The sequence below is a fragment of the Talaromyces stipitatus genome, genomic scaffold (assembly GCF_000003125.1).
Source record: "Talaromyces stipitatus ATCC 10500 scf_1105507295555 genomic scaffold, whole genome shotgun sequence".
Lineage (NCBI taxonomy): Eukaryota > Fungi > Ascomycota > Eurotiomycetes > Eurotiales > Trichocomaceae > Talaromyces > Talaromyces stipitatus.
This window is the reverse complement of record NW_002990116.1, coordinates 2,970,996-2,986,099: the sequence shown is the minus strand read 5'-3', so window position 1 is coordinate 2,986,099 and position 15,104 is coordinate 2,970,996. Positions and strand designations below refer to the sequence as shown.

The 15,104-nt window shown below is 44.1% G+C and overlaps 3 protein-coding genes across 3 annotated transcripts, besides 1 other annotated feature; 2 read left to right on the top strand and 1 right to left on the bottom strand.

Moving 5' to 3' along the window:
* Nucleotides 1–7,697: 7,697 nt before the first annotated feature.
* Nucleotides 7,698–7,733: a sequence feature (AT_rich).
* A 2,100-nt stretch (nt 7,734–9,833) lies between these two features.
* TSTA_122050 (short-chain dehydrogenase, putative) lies at nt 9,834–10,800 on the top strand (the record flags this gene model as incomplete). Its single annotated transcript, XM_002482416.1, has 2 exons — nt 9,834–10,247; nt 10,310–10,800. Exons 1-2 carry the CDS (start codon nt 10,019–10,021, stop codon nt 10,798–10,800), a joined length of 720 nt encoding a protein of 239 aa, XP_002482461.1. The 5' UTR covers nt 9,834–10,018.
* Nucleotides 10,801–10,984: 184 nt separating this feature from the next.
* On the bottom strand, nt 10,985–12,342 carry TSTA_122040 (RNA processing factor 1; the record flags this gene model as incomplete). Its single annotated transcript, XM_002482415.1, has 2 exons — nt 10,985–12,110; nt 12,178–12,342. The coding sequence occupies 2 exons, from the start codon at nt 12,340–12,342 to the stop codon at nt 11,043–11,045; spliced, it is 1,233 nt and encodes a 410-aa protein (XP_002482460.1). The 3' UTR covers nt 10,985–11,042.
* Nucleotides 12,343–12,832: 490 nt separating this feature from the next.
* Nucleotides 12,833–15,101, top strand: TSTA_122030 (glycyl-tRNA synthetase). Its single transcript, XM_002482414.1, has 2 exons — nt 12,833–14,576; nt 14,642–15,101. Exons 1-2 carry the CDS (start codon nt 12,864–12,866, stop codon nt 15,023–15,025), a joined length of 2,097 nt encoding a protein of 698 aa, XP_002482459.1. The 5' UTR covers nt 12,833–12,863; the 3' UTR covers nt 15,026–15,101.
* The last annotated feature ends 3 nt before the right edge of the window (nt 15,102–15,104 follow it).

Below are 15,104 nucleotides of genomic sequence, written 5' to 3'. Positions count from 1 at the left end.
TCCAGCGTAATTAGTATTCTGTACGTATATGCAGTTCTAAGTAGTCGTTCATATGGCGTGACCAGCCACCATACTCGGAAATTAGTCATCAGTACTGATCATGATCGTTTTGAGACTTTTGACTCTTTGAGGCTTGAGGAGATGTGCAGACGGACTCTGACCAAACACCGGCACTTGTATGATCGACCACACGAGCGATCAGTAATACTTCTCTGTACATGGTCTAGTTCCTTTGATCATCAGTCATCTTATCGCCTCTCGATCCTCGTGTGCCGTTTTATCAGGGATTGCCTCGTCTTTTCTTTTCCCTTCTATTCTTTCATGTCTTCCTGTCTCCATACTCTAGAGATATCGCAAGTGAAGCAATCTAGAAAGTTAAGGTTCGGGCGTTGAGTGCAAGCCACCAAGCCCCGGAATCAAGCAATGCCATGGATACATTCATAAATACTGTAAACGAAAGAGCCCCGCCATGTGATTCCTGTTTCTTTTGGGCCCTTACAGCGTCATCTCTATGAGGCTATCTCGGCCATAAGAATTGTACGTAGATCGGAAGCATGGATATAAAACGACCGTGGGCCGGAACGGATCTCTCGGATTGCCGATATCGAAGTGGATGTCTTATTCCAACTACTTTTTCTCTCTGAAGACATACTTCGAGTCGTGTAGACCTCGACCTCGACATCAGGTATGTGCGCAATGGCTCACATACTACAGACGTATCACGACTCAAGATTCAAATGATCAATATATACTTGTGATTGCGATAATCGTGCCCTCGGGCCAGTCAATGTTGTACGAATGCCTGCGACTGACTACGCCCAAAACAAACTAGGCTGAATAAACAACCGCTAATCCCGGACTGGAAGTTGGAAGGGACCCTGGTCACTGCTCATCAACTAGACCGGTTATAGTCTAGCGTCCTAAGACAAGATATTAAGCTCCTAACAGTGTAGCCCGTATTGGGTCTAGCGCCATCGAAATGCATGAATCGTGCAATGCTCATTCGCCACAGACTCGATCGACTCAAAAACAGAACTTGACCCCACGCTGGCTTCTTTGCGCTCTCAATGGTTGTGCGTATATAAATCATATATTAACAGACCGAATGGATAGATGCATACATAGTACAGTATGTACAACTAGTGTGCTTTCTTCAGAATCTTAGGACTCCTTCAATACTTCAATACGAACACTAGATTCCAGCCCAGTCCGCGCGGGGAAATCCTGGACAGCCACGTACGTATCTCCTCGCAAGCCACGCATCACTTAGTCGACTCAAAAATTGGCATTTAGCGGGATTGTGCGCCAAAAGCAAAAAGAAAAAAGTCAAACAGCCAAACAGCCAAACAGCCAAACGGAAGATTTGTACCCTTAGAGTTGAATTTCTTCTAGAAAGAGCGGGAGAATCTCTATCCTGTCGGTGGAATCTGCATATACTTTATATACAAATCCCGGAGTCACATCAAAACATATTAATCTGATGGATTTACGTTCTCCACGGACCCTGAGTCTCGCTTAACTGATCGGCTGGTCTCGTATTTAATTTCTACTGGTGAGTACGGATTACGGACTATAGTAAATAAATTAAATAAGCAACAGGGGCCATTATTCTTGCCAAAATGTCCAATAGATCAGAGAAGGGGGATAGGACAATTAGTGCACTGACCTCAGTGATCGGAGATTTTAGTCAGCGCAGCCACCAGTCGACTATGTGATACAGAACGGAGTCTATGTACCACCACAAAAGGAGAACAGACCATAGCTTAACGAGGAATACGCAAGTCTATCGGTTTGAATATTGAGGTATCGTACCTACTACGAATTTCTACACGATAGTTTGTCGGTGTATCTCTGTACAGTACAAAAATACAGCGGAGTTAACGAAATACCGTACGCAAAAGACAGCCTCGGAGGTAGATCCCAAACTGGTCTAGCACGCAAGTCGAGGCCTTTGACTGGAGGAACTTTAATATATTTCCTATTTTTTGAGCCAATCATTGTCAAGTACACTAAGCTTTAGGAGGTATTTACTAAAAGCGGTAAGGATCGATAATCACGATGCTTTGACCTGGTTGGCTCGGAGGGCCTAGATTCCATCCCCGGGCCTTACCGCTTTGAGATCTAGCTGATCTACCCCCGGGTTTCTTTTTTCCCTCTCTTTAGCCTATGGTTCAATCATAGACCTAAGTCTAGGAGGATTACAAGCAATCAAAAGCACTCGCAAAGTACGGAAGATCCACCAGCAGAACCACTGGATCGCATTGAACTATTCGTTGAGACGAGAGAAATTAGACCTTCCTTTGCAATTTAATCTCGGTGATAGCCAGGGCCTATTTTGGGTTGGTTGTCTCCTAGACGAAAATCAAAATGCGGAGTTCAAAGATGAGGATAAGTACTCCGAACAACCGAACTGATAACTATCAACTCTATCAGTCTAGTCTGATGCACTATCTTAATATAGGCGCATTTTGGCGTCGAACTTACCTACGTCCGGAGTACGCCGTAGTCAAAACTCAGGAACTCATCTTTAGCATACCAACTACCAAACGACCTTAAGCCAGGAACATAAGCATAATGATTACAAGTATGCATTATACAGAGTACATTATATACTGCAAGAACTGAAGTTCTTACAAAGTACGTAGGGTCAAGCTGCCAAAACGCTAGTCCAGATCTCGACGTCCTGTGCCACGTTACAAAGGTTACATGCATATATCAACGTGATCGTCAAAATGAGGCTTTTCTCTCCTTATCTTTTGAAGATCGTATCTTTTCCCCATAGTTTTATATTGCCTTGCATGATTGATCTATTGATAAGGATAAGAAAACCTTACGTAGGAGTAACCTCATCCATGTCGTTGTGTACGATAAGCTGATAGTCATAGGAAATCAACGCATGTTTGCGGATAATTCTTCTGGCCATACATCTCTATCAGATGGGGTTAGTCTCAACAAGGAAGGACGATTAGGGTAGAGCGGTTACATGCGGGACTGGGCTTGGAGCCAATGAACTTTAGATTATTGGAGGATCCGTTTTGTTCCAGAATAAGTTACGAAGGAATACCTGCAGGTATGTATGCTGTATTGGCTGATACCGGGATTTTTCCGCACTATGCTTTAACTACACGTTTAGGCTCAGTTAGGGAAGGGTATGTACAAAACCTAGGATATGAAAGTACGTAAACACAACATGACTTGAGGAACAGGACTATTCGAAACATTTCAAAACTTACAGTTGAATGGCTAAATTATCATTAGCCGGCATCGAGAATCAAAAAGGATACTTATCCACATGAACACAATAACCATCAACGAATCGATTTCATATGTGGCTGGTTGTTCCTCGTTCTAATTGCAGATCATTACCTGGCCAAGCTCTTCTGTAAGTCATCTCTCCGTTCCTGTTTTGGACTAGTTATGCATGTAGATTCGAGTGTCGGGCAGCTCCGAAGGGTATTTTACGAGGGTCTCTGGGGAACTACACAATCGTCTTTAATCGCAACGTCAACAGTCTGGATGTCTAGATCTATTTTATAAGGGTATCACCATCATGTATACCGTCATTAAGATCTGTATAAAAAAAAAAAAACATTGTGTATGTTGTATGTTGTACCTCGAAATGGCTCTATACCACATCAGTACATCTCGTAACATACACGTACGCATTGACTATCTTATCTTATCGTGCCGTGTCCCGATTTCTTATTATTATGCCTTGCTTTTTCTGTCAATGTACGTACGCGGAGACTCGGAGTCCGACTTACCCTAACCCATCCTTACCTACATTTGGTATTTACTGGGCTGTATGAAGCTGGGTCTCCCGATCCCGTGATATGTTTGCCCTTTGGAGGCTTCTTGTATATTGATTGATTATAGATATCAAAGTTCTAGCCTTGTCAGCGAATTTAGCTAGTTTCATCAATTATTCTTAGCTCACGCCGGTTTGACAAATATAGAAACGTTCAATGCGTGACATGCAGCCATCCTTAATTTCAAACATCTAAAGTGATCTGTTGTTTGACTACAGTTTAGGGACTATATCGGTTTGTTATATGCGTATTCAGGGACCATGTTATTTATAGAATGTCATATCAAACTGCATTTGAGTTAGGGTTGTGTACCCATTGGCATTCTGTTCTTTCTCGATATGATGACTAGGTATCGTGTGTACTGCGTCTGCAGTGGGCCACCTTCTCAGTACGAATTTGTATCAACTCAGAATCAGGTATGTACTCAAGCAGTCCCGATACGGTAAATGTACCTAGGTAGTTCGCAGGATTCGGTAGTGCTGATGCTGATGCCTACGGATCTGGCCCCATTGTCGATCCGCAGTTTAGGACTACATGTACATAAACTTTGGGAATAAATTCGGTTTGTTGGCTTGTTTGTTGGCTGACTTTCACCGTGCATTTGGAATTATTGAATCTGATTTTTCATCCTTTGCTGATATGTATGCACAGACATTTCGATATCCACATCAGAGTTGTCCTGTTCTATGGTCCCCATTCTGCTGACAAGTCTAGATGACCTCTTTGAAAAGATGCCCACTTGACCAAAACGCACTGACGTATCTCTTACTCCTCACAGGTATATTCTTTTCTTTTTGTTTTTCTTTTAACTTCCAAGGCTCTTGTGCAACTCCTAAACGAGCAGTCTTTCCCGTTTTAAAAAATCGTTGTACAACCGTTGATGGAGTTTGTGCGACACATGTGCTTCTCGGACTCGTATAGTTGGATGATATATTGGAGCTTTGACTCTGGTAATAGCATATTCACATGATAGAAAAGGACAGAATACTTGCTTCGATGTTAAATGATGCAAGTAATCGAGTACGCATGTATGTAACCATGTATGTAAACGGTCTTACCTATGCTTCTGCCCTTTAGGGCTAGAACTCGGGTTGAACGGACCGGCACAGAACCAAGGGACAAAGGGGTCAATCCGTTCATCATGGTCACACTGACCCCATATTCTGCTACATACGGAAGACGTTGAGACTAGCACTACTTCGGCTTTTAGTCAGGGAGAACATACTTCCTGAAATGGAAACGCTACCCGCTAATTATCACCAGATTTGTGCTTTACCATATAACAGGAGTCGGGTAAGATATCAAACTAGCTATCGAGTAGGTACTTATGTATAGCTTCCAGGTACTCGCCACGGATCATCTGCTTGAGCGATCCAGACTCTAGGGATAGGTTTGATATACGTATACCGAGCTGAGATATTGCAAATTACCGTGACTCGTGTCCACAGGCATCGAGACTCGTTTTGTCAATCCTGTGCCACGCGTATTGCCCTGCGCCGGATCTAACACATGCGACATTGCTCCTGTATCAGAAGAAGCATATTTAAATCCCCGAGCATATTATCGGACATAGACATGATATCCATTCCCCCAGTCACAGCTTGTTCCGTACTGGATACTACATAGAAAACCGTTGAAAAGAGGAGTTCTATATCTGTCAAGTCACGGAGCTCTCCGAAGCTATAATATCGATGCTACTATACAATCATTGACCAGACCAGTGATCCGGATGAACAGTAAATAGTTATTGTCGTATTAGTATTGTGGTTTTATGTAAGCAACTATGATAAGACTGGTGTTACCTATCCTTAATTTGTCGGTGGGTATGCTGTCCTCCAAGTCTTTAACAGTGGTGTAATCTCTGACTTGATAATTCTACGATTAGTTAAGTTAGGGCTAATTGCTCAGCTCGGCACCTGTCCAATACACGTCCAGAGCTCGATGGAATAGTCGGAATTTAAGCGACCCTGACAGAATCTTGGATCTCGTATTGGATAGCGCAATTTGTAGATCATCATACGAGAGCCCTTGTCGAGTGGGCCATGCCTTTTTAGTGTTGATATTCTCTAGGTTATTTGTGGCAGTTTATGTGGGATTGAAGTTCTATGAATGAAATTTGGCGAATTACTTACTAGCTTCCAATAACGACCTCTTGATCTCTCAGCACTCTCACTATATACCTAATTGGATAGAGATGTGGGTGCATAACTACCTGGGTAGATATGTCCAAGTTGAGTATGGCTTTATATAAGCTGGAGTCTCTTGACAGGCTACCCCAAGTAATTATCTGACATCCACTATCCTACGCAATTGAATTTATTGGTTAAATCTACGTATCAACGCTCGTTAGCAAGATGATTTCGGCCTTGACTTTTAGCATGGGTGACAGGCCCTAAAACCAGGGGCATATCCACCTACCTCTAACGTTTGGAACAAGTAGTCAGAGACTAGCTGTCTGGGTGGTTATAAAAATAACCTCGAAACATGCTGAAACACTACTACAGAAAACATCTGTATCAAGATATGGTCGCTGGTCGACAGCCTTGTGGATACTAAAAGTATAGCACTGTCTTGCGTGAACCCTGTTTCTAATTGGTGAAATTGTACTTGTTACAGACCCAATCTACGCGATATACGAGTTTCACGATCAAAGTGAATCGAACTGACCAAGGCATCGTGTTCATGCCTGACTGTTGGCTGAAGTCATCGTGTTTCTCGCAGCTTGTTAGACAACATACTAGAGATTCCCAATACTGAAGAGCTAGCTAGCAGGCGCAGCCGTCGTGTAGTTAACTTGGTAACTTGCTTACTCGATTACTCAAGGCAGTTCTTTGCAATGGCGATAAGTATGTATGGTCATACGTTAAAACATCTGATGCCGTTTTATGGACCCGAGTCATGCAACCTTCCCGTAACAAGATTTCTGGGAATAGTTACAAACTCTATCGCTGTAATTTTGCACATGTGTTCGGTAATTACATGCGAGTTTGTGTCGTTACTTAATAATTCAAATCCTGACCTTGGTATGATTCGTATCTTCCATACTGCTGACATTAGTTCGGCGCCGTTCCGTTCTTGGGCTTCGAGTTCCTTGAATCATGACACAAACCAAGCACTGGACTAAGTTAACTAACAAGTTGCCGGTCACCCGTCAGCCATTGAACAGAATTTTAATTTTGACTTAGTTGAGTATGAACTTTTGTATGCCCCCGCACTAATATCGAAGATACACTTCACCGACGAATCTCCTAGTGAAGAAAAAGGCCCGAGTATAATCAACTGGCATTTGAGACTATTTATAAAAGTATGTTAATACTAAAGTGCAGAATGACTAACTACGGAGTACGTACTCAAAGGTAGACTGTACTTGATTAGCAACGCCCTTGACTGGGTTAGGGCAAGCATCTTGTTCCAGGACGATCGACAGAATGTGTAGCCTGTTCCTGTAATGAGACCTGGCACCTATCGACATTCGGGGCCCGGATCTTCTTCTGCCGTCAATCAGTCGGTACTAAGGTCATTGCCCACAGTACAGTGGAATACATAGTTCAAAAAAAGCACGAATTTACGTACATCTAACCATCATCAATTCTTGTTTGGGGCCAGTCTACATAGTCAATGCTATTTTGGGCCAAAAGTGACCGACTACGTACCCGTAGTTTCCGGGCCTGAAATCAGCATCACAGCCGATTCTAAGGCCTGTTTAGTGTCGTACTCAGTGGACGACGGACATTACTTAGCTGCCGTTTGTACGAGGAACGCCAGGTACTAGCACTGCTACGTCCGTCCAGCACTAAATTCAAGCCATGAGCTTATCTGCTTGAAATGGCGACGTAGCATCCGCTGGAGAATACATGCATAATCAATTCTCAATGTTAGTTGCTCTCGATTTTTTTTGATTTTTTATTTTTATACTTTTTTTTTGAAGAACCCAACTCTTACCTTTGTGAAAACAATTGGAATTGCCGAAAAGTCAAGAACGTAGTATTCAAGCCAATCTACCCCAGTAGATAACTGATTCACTTTTCATCTCCTAACCTAACCTGGCTGATCACCGACTAACCGCTGGATCTGTTCTATAGATGTAGACCTTCGCAAATGCATTCTTCTCTTGTCCCTGCTTTCTCATGCTTTGTTAGCGTCTATTATCTAGTCGTAATGCCCTGTGTCTGCAGCTTCTCCCGCTTTTGGGAACATGACTCGTCGATTCGAGCTGACTAGTTTAGCAGACCAGTAACTCAGAAGTTGCACAAATTTCCCTTTTGTATAACCAAGCCCCTCCATTCTATACCGCTCACGGCACTATGGCCGCTGCAGTGCGTTCAGCGGCTGACCGCCATCCCATGGTAGTACGTAGATCTTCAAGTCATCTGTAATCCCTTGTTGTCTTGGTTCCTTGGCTGCATTTATCTGCTTGTGAAGATTCTGGGGAAACAAGACTAGGGAGGAACTTCGAAGAAATGAGGGACTGTCCCTATCTAATAATACTACTACGTCTTATTGCTACTGAGGAATACCACCAACCTTCCCGGCAGTTGGTTCGTTGAACTTCACACTGCTACATACCCGGATTCGTCTTCTTTTTCCTATTCTGTCAAGTCTTGTTAGATGACTAGGGCTGGCTCATGTGAGTAAAACGGGGGTGGACTTTTGCGGGTCTTCCATTTATCAGGTCGGGAATTGTAGTATATCCTGGCAAGGCTTTGCGAGACGCCAGATAGTTCACAGCTACCTAGCTACCAAGACAGAGACACGAATAAAGTGTTAAATACAACAACCGTGACGGTTGTAATAAATGCCTAACACCTAGGTAGGTATGCACATGCGAGCCATCCGGCTATTGACGGCTGTATGTATATGATATTATCAAATCCCTGTCAGATAACCACCAACACATTAGATACGAGAATGACTGCCAACTACCCAGATTGCTACCAGAAGCAGGCGCAGTATGCACATGTATTGATCGGCAAGATAGAAGCATGACTACTCCTGTGGGAAGAAAAAAAGCCGCATTGCTCGGCAGCTAAATTATCTATATTGGGTAACCCCCTTCGCGATTGTGGACATTCAGGGTGCTCTCTGACAGATATGAAGCATGGATTTCCCCCCTTTCTATCTTCGTCGCATGCTAATAAGGGATGAAGATCATGGAGAGTCCTGATATGAGCTGAGTCTCGGATTGATTTGAGTGGATTGGGTGTTTGGTTAATATGTGACGGCTGAGTGTATGCTTCTTGTGTGAAATATTCACTTGTGACAAGGTAGAAGATTGCAGAGACTGCAGGGACTTCTCTCTAATATGCCTTGCCAACCATGCTCTATCTGTTATTGTCTATCTCCGTCTATCTAGGTATAGCTAACAGTTGAAATTACGTACTGCGTTCAACAGTCCTCTGTCTAGTCTGCTTATCAGAGCAGCAAATGCATTTTACTTTGATGGTGAATTGCGTGCTTGCACTGTGCTATTCAATGTCTTGGATTACAAGCTACAGTTCTTGCGTTCGCTGCTTCTATGCAAGTATTGCACATACCCTTCTCACTCATGAAGACTCTAAGCATTGTCTTGCCTACTTTAAGCCGGCTCTCACAGCATGGAATCAGGTATCAATTGTGTAGTAGCTAGGTAGTTAAATAGACAATATCTCATCGTTGTCCGGACTGGTGTTCTACAAATATACCTAGGTAACCACGTACCTACCTAACATAAAACCAGCCTCGTTTCTTTACCTAATCTACCCTACAAATCCTGATAACACCATGTATTCGATTCCACAATATTATCATAGATTTATATATAAGATTATATCATGGTCATTGTCGAAAGGAGTTTCGGAGTTATTATGGAGTGAGTTCCAGTCGGTTACACTTAGCCCTAAGTATCATTTTCCCTTCAAGTAGTTCGAGAGACAGTTGTTGGTTCGAGGGAACCTAAAGAGTTAACAATATTAAGCTGTAAGGTCTCACACAGGTAATAATATCTATTGGAATGATCCTCAAGGCTGAATTCACATTCGATTGATATAACGCGCATATTGACAGTCCCGAGATACACACATTCCCTCCGTTATTAGTACACAAGCAATCAGCCATAGTCCTTGCAACATCCCTCAAATATTGACATGTCTTAGTAACAGGTATCACTCTCCTTGATCCCGTCCACTGCAATCAAATCTTACTAAGCCTACTTCCTAGGAGGAACACGCGGCATGGGCGAGGCTATGGCACAACATTTCCTCCAGGAAGAAGCAAACGGTTCCTACTGTGCACTAACAGTCACAAACACCGAATTCGATGAGTTCGACAAGTCCGTTCCAGCAAAAAATTCAGCTCGGGCAGTAGGAGCCGCGCTGGATGTGGGTGATAAACAAGCTGTTGTAGAATGGGTGAAGATTTCTGCGAAGAGATTGAGACGGATTGATGTGGTTATCGCTAATGGTATGTTGCTTTACTTTCCTTGTTGAGTGTTGTAAAGGCATCCAATTAAGACCAGATGCTAGCATCACCGATGCACATGGAAGGAGAAACCGAGCACTGGCAAAGCAGCTTCGCAATCGACGTCATGGGCTTCGTCGACCTTGTCAAAGCCAAAATCCCATATTTAGAAAAATCCTCACAAGCATCCATCATCGTCCAAAGCTCATTCATGGGTCGCGAATTCTACCGCAGTCCTCCAGCGGCATACGGCCCTTGCAAAGCAGCTCAATTACAGCACGTGCAAAAATTATCTCATTTTCTGGGACCAAAGAAGATTAGAGTTAATGCAATTTCACCGGGCCCGATACTTTGTAAGGGAGGTCCTTGGGGAAAGTATTCTGAGATTATGCCGGAGTGGGTGGAGGAGCAGCGATCGAAGGTGCCTTTGAAGAGATTGGGGGCTCCTGAGGAGATTGAAAAGGTAGCGGTGTTTTTGGCTAGTCCTTTGGATAGTTTCTTTACGGGGGCAAATGTGTTCGTGAATGGTAGAATTCACATAGGAACGCAATTCTAGATGGCATTTACTACTGATGTTGAATGATGTCATGATAAATTAGGGTATCGTGTTCCACGTGATTTCATTGCAAGCCATCCAGGTGCAGTGCAAGTTGGAAGAACTCGAAAATATTTAATAATAAGAGACCTATTAGATGAGGACGACGTCAAAATATTACGAACAAACGCAGGGATATATGCCATGCATTCTCATTGGAAATATATGAGTTGTATCGTACCGATATTAGATAAACACCACGACTAAAGCTGGAACTTCGTTCTCGTCTTCTCCATTTTCCCCTTCCATTCCCACTCCTGACCACTACTACGCTGAATCCCTTTGTCGACCCGCCTCAATTTCAAAGTCATTCTGGGACCTAGTTCTTGCAAGCCAGTTTTTATACCTTCGACGCCTTTAATTTCCTTTCCATCAGTGTCAACAACGGGTTTTTCGGTTTCTCGTTTCTCCCGGAAGACATATCGATGCCGACGCACGAAGCAGTAATCTCTTTGATTATGTATCGTGACTACCTGTCGTCCCGCGAGATCTGGCTGCGGTGGCCAGAGTGACTTAAACAGGTGTGCCGTCAATATACCGAGAGGACTGCGGAAATTGTTCAAGATGAGTTCTGGGTATGCTTCTGACGCTGTACCGTGACCGGGTAGCTTTTTGCCTTCGATCCAATTTGAAACTGAGAAGTGGAACATGGGTCCTTGTGGTAGATGGACAATATCTAAGCCAGAAACCTTCTTCTGGTCTTCGTTAACTACGATCAGGGCAGTGAAATTGCGATTGCTGGCAAACTTGGAGATTTCTTTGATGGAGAATTTGTGTGCGTGATGATGTGCGGTCCTTCGAATATAGACGCTGTTTGGGAATAGAGATGTGAGGAGTTTCGCTTCGTGATGCAAGGTAGAATTAATGGCGGTTGTGATGAGGATTTTGGGTGTTTTTGTTTCGTTTAAGAATAGTGCCGGGAACTTGGCTGCGAGCGCTTCGGGTGCTAAATTGAGATTCGTAGATCTTGTTGAATGTGTAGGCGACGTTGCTCTTTCTGTAGCGGTAGGAACCGTTTTCTTTCGACTTTGCTTCGTCTTCGAATTCTCTTCTTCGTCCTCTTCGTCCTCGTCATCTTCGTCCGAGTCTGTCATGATCATACTGTCGACCTCATCATCTTCGCTGTCTTTTTCCTCTCCTTGACTATCTTTTAAAGCTTCCTTGTCGGCCTCATCTTCTTCTTGTTTTTGTCTCTTGAGTCTCTCCACATCAATGCTCAATCCGAGCAAGTTTTCGTCGTCACTTCCTATGTCATCCCAGGTACGTTTTCTCTATTAACAGCCAAGTAAAATTGTTAGCATCGCTCAACAGCAGCAGTCGTTCGTAGCATGAACTTACATCCAGCGTCAATGGTACAGACCGCGCAAGGCGTTCTTCTCTGAGACTCGGGTTTTTGGTCTCCTCTTTCCTCCGCTCATGGCGCAATTTGTGTTTGGCAGCACTTTCATTTCTCTTGCGCTTAATGTGCTGTAATTTGCGAACCTGTTTATTCTTTATCGCCATTTTGGAGGGCTTGGTGCGTTGGGAGTTTCTTTGCGATATGAATGTCCGTCAAAAAAAGTCAAGTTAAATTTTGCTCCGCCGGCTGATTAGCTGATTAGATAGCTGCCGGATTGTACGTTTTGATTGGTTGACAACACTCCTATTTTGATTGGTCTATAGCTTACATTCAATTCCTCAGACTCAGTATATCTTCACTTACCACCACATCGAAGTACTAGAGTAGACTACATTTCCAGAAATTATTAAGGTGTATGGGGACTGTCTGGATGAGAACATCCCGACACTTGTTAAAACTACGACCACGCATAACATGCTCGGATAATCTTTTCGCCGGGACCTCAAAATTTCAGCAACGAGCCAGAGTACCAAATGTTACAGTTATTTTACAGGTTCTGGCATACATTCTACGGGTTTTTGACGCTTATGCTGTAATTTTTGTACCTACCGTTTCCATCCACACACTCCAACTCTTTTTTTCTCCCCTCCTTCGCCCCGCCTTGTCCAATAACCTATCGCGGTGAATGACTCAACCCTTCCCTCGTCGACTATTCTCGCGGCTGCTCAGCAGTTATGCCCCAGGCCACTACGCTCGCCCATACTCAAGTTTTCATCACAAGTCTTTAAGGAAAACAGCCAATTCGAAAATGGCGACCCTGTCAACCAGGGCCGGCCAGGAGGTCGATCGAGCCGTCCTAGAGTCGATGCTCCGTCGCAGAACTTTCTACTTCCCTTCCTTTGATCCCTACGGTGGTGTTGCTGGATTATACGACTACGGTCCGCCAGGATGCGCCCTCCAAGCCAATATTATCGATGTCTGGCGGAAACATTTCGTCCTCGAGGAGGACATGCTGGAAGTCGATACCACAATGCTTACCCCGCATGAGGTATTGAAGACCAGTGGACACGTGGATAAGTTCGCTGACTGGATGTGCAAAGACCCCAAGACTGGAGAGATTTTCCGAGCAGATCACTTGGTTGAGGCTGTTCTTGAAGCTCGTCTCAAGGCCGATAAGGAGGCTCGTGGACAAAAAGTTGTTGTAGACGAGGAAGCAGATGCAAAGAAGAAAAAGAAGAAAGTAAAAGACGTCAAACCAGTCAAGTTGGACGATGCTACGGTCAAAGAATACGAAGAGATTCTAGCAAAGATTGACAACTATGACGGTGATGATCTTGCTCTACTAATCACAAAGCACGACATTCGCAATCCTACCACCGGCGGAAATCTCCTCCCTCCCGTCGCTTTCAACTTGATGTTCCAGACGTCAATCGGTCCTAGCAGTAACATGCCCGGTTATCTGAGACCAGAAACTGCCCAGGGTCAATTCCTCGCCTTTCAGAAGTTGCTTGAATTCAACCAAAACCAAATGCCGTTCGCGTCTGCAACCATTGGCAAGTCTTTCCGAAATGAAATCTCACCTCGTGCCGGTCTCTTGCGTGTCAGAGAATTCTTGATGGCTGAGATTGAACACTTTGTTGATCCGGAAGGTGGCAAGAAACATCCCCGCTTTGATGAAGTCAAGGACGTTGAATTGTCACTGTTGAACAGACATGTCCAGCTCTCTGGTAGCACTAAGACAGAAACCATGACCATTGGAAAAGCAGTTGCCGATGGCGTGGTAGACAACGAGACACTCGGTTACTTCCTTGCACGAATTCAACAGTTCCTCTTAAAGATTGGTGTCGATTACTCCAAGCTCCGATTCCGTCAGCACATGGCCAATGAGATGGCTCACTACGCTGCTGATTGTTGGGATGCAGAGCTTCACACTAGCTATGGCTGGATTGAATGTGTTGGTTGCGCTGATCGTAGCGCATACGACTTGACAGTCCACAAGAACAAGACTGGAGCTCCGCTGTTTGTCCGAGAAGCTCTTCCCGAGCCTAAGGTTTTCGAACAGTGGCAAGTCAATATTACAAAATCCAAATTCGGCCCTCGTTTCAAGAAAGATGCCAAGAAAGTCGAGGCTGCAATTGAATCCCTGACTGAGGACCTCAGGGAGAAGCTCTCTTTGGATCTCGCTAAGAACGGCAAGATTGAGATTGACGTAGAGGGCATCGACGGTGGAAAGGCAGAGCTCGACAAGGATCTCGTTGCTATTGAAAAGAAGACTGTAACGCAGCACGTTCGGGAATATACCCCCAACGTTGTGGAGCCTTCTTTTGGTATTGGAAGAATTCTCTACAGTTTGCTGGAGCACTCATACTGGCATCGCGCTGGCGATGAAGCTCGCGGTGTAAGTTTCCGCCCTAGTCACAATATCGGTAATTATAGACCTTTGCTAATTCATTCAAACTACAGGTCCTGTCATTCCCTCCAGTTGTCTCCCCAACCAAGGTGCTCTTGGTTCCTTTATCCACTCACGAATCATTTGTACCCTTTGTTAAGCGATTGGGTTTGAAGTTCCGCCGCGCTGGAATTTCCAGCAAGGTAGATGACTCTTCAAGCAGTATCGGCAAGCGATACGCTCGTAATGACGAGTTGGGTACACCATTCGGCATTACAATTGACTTCCAGTCAGTCAAAGATAACACCTTCACATTGCGTGACCGTGACTCGACAAAACAAGTCCGTGCTACCGAAGATGAGATTTTGCAGGCTGTCAAGTCAATGGTAGATGGTGAGGAGACATGGGCAGATGTTGCGAAACGACTTCCTGAATTCACCTCTCAAGAGACGGACTAAATGAGGTTATGGGATAACAAAAGAGTTGTATAAGTAGGGGAATATTTTGAAAGAATATGATCTGCCTCTCCGCATTAAC

Bases quoted from the DNA above. Each gene is read 5' to 3' on its own strand.
- TSTA_122030 (XM_002482414.1), top strand. From the start codon at position 12,864: ATGACTCAACCCTTCCCTCGTCGACTATTCTCGCGGCTGCTCAGCAGT. The intron at 14,577-14,641 runs GTAAGTTTCCGC...TTCAAACTACAG, and splicing joins CTGGCGATGAAGCTCGCGGT to GTCCTGTCATTCCCTCCAGT.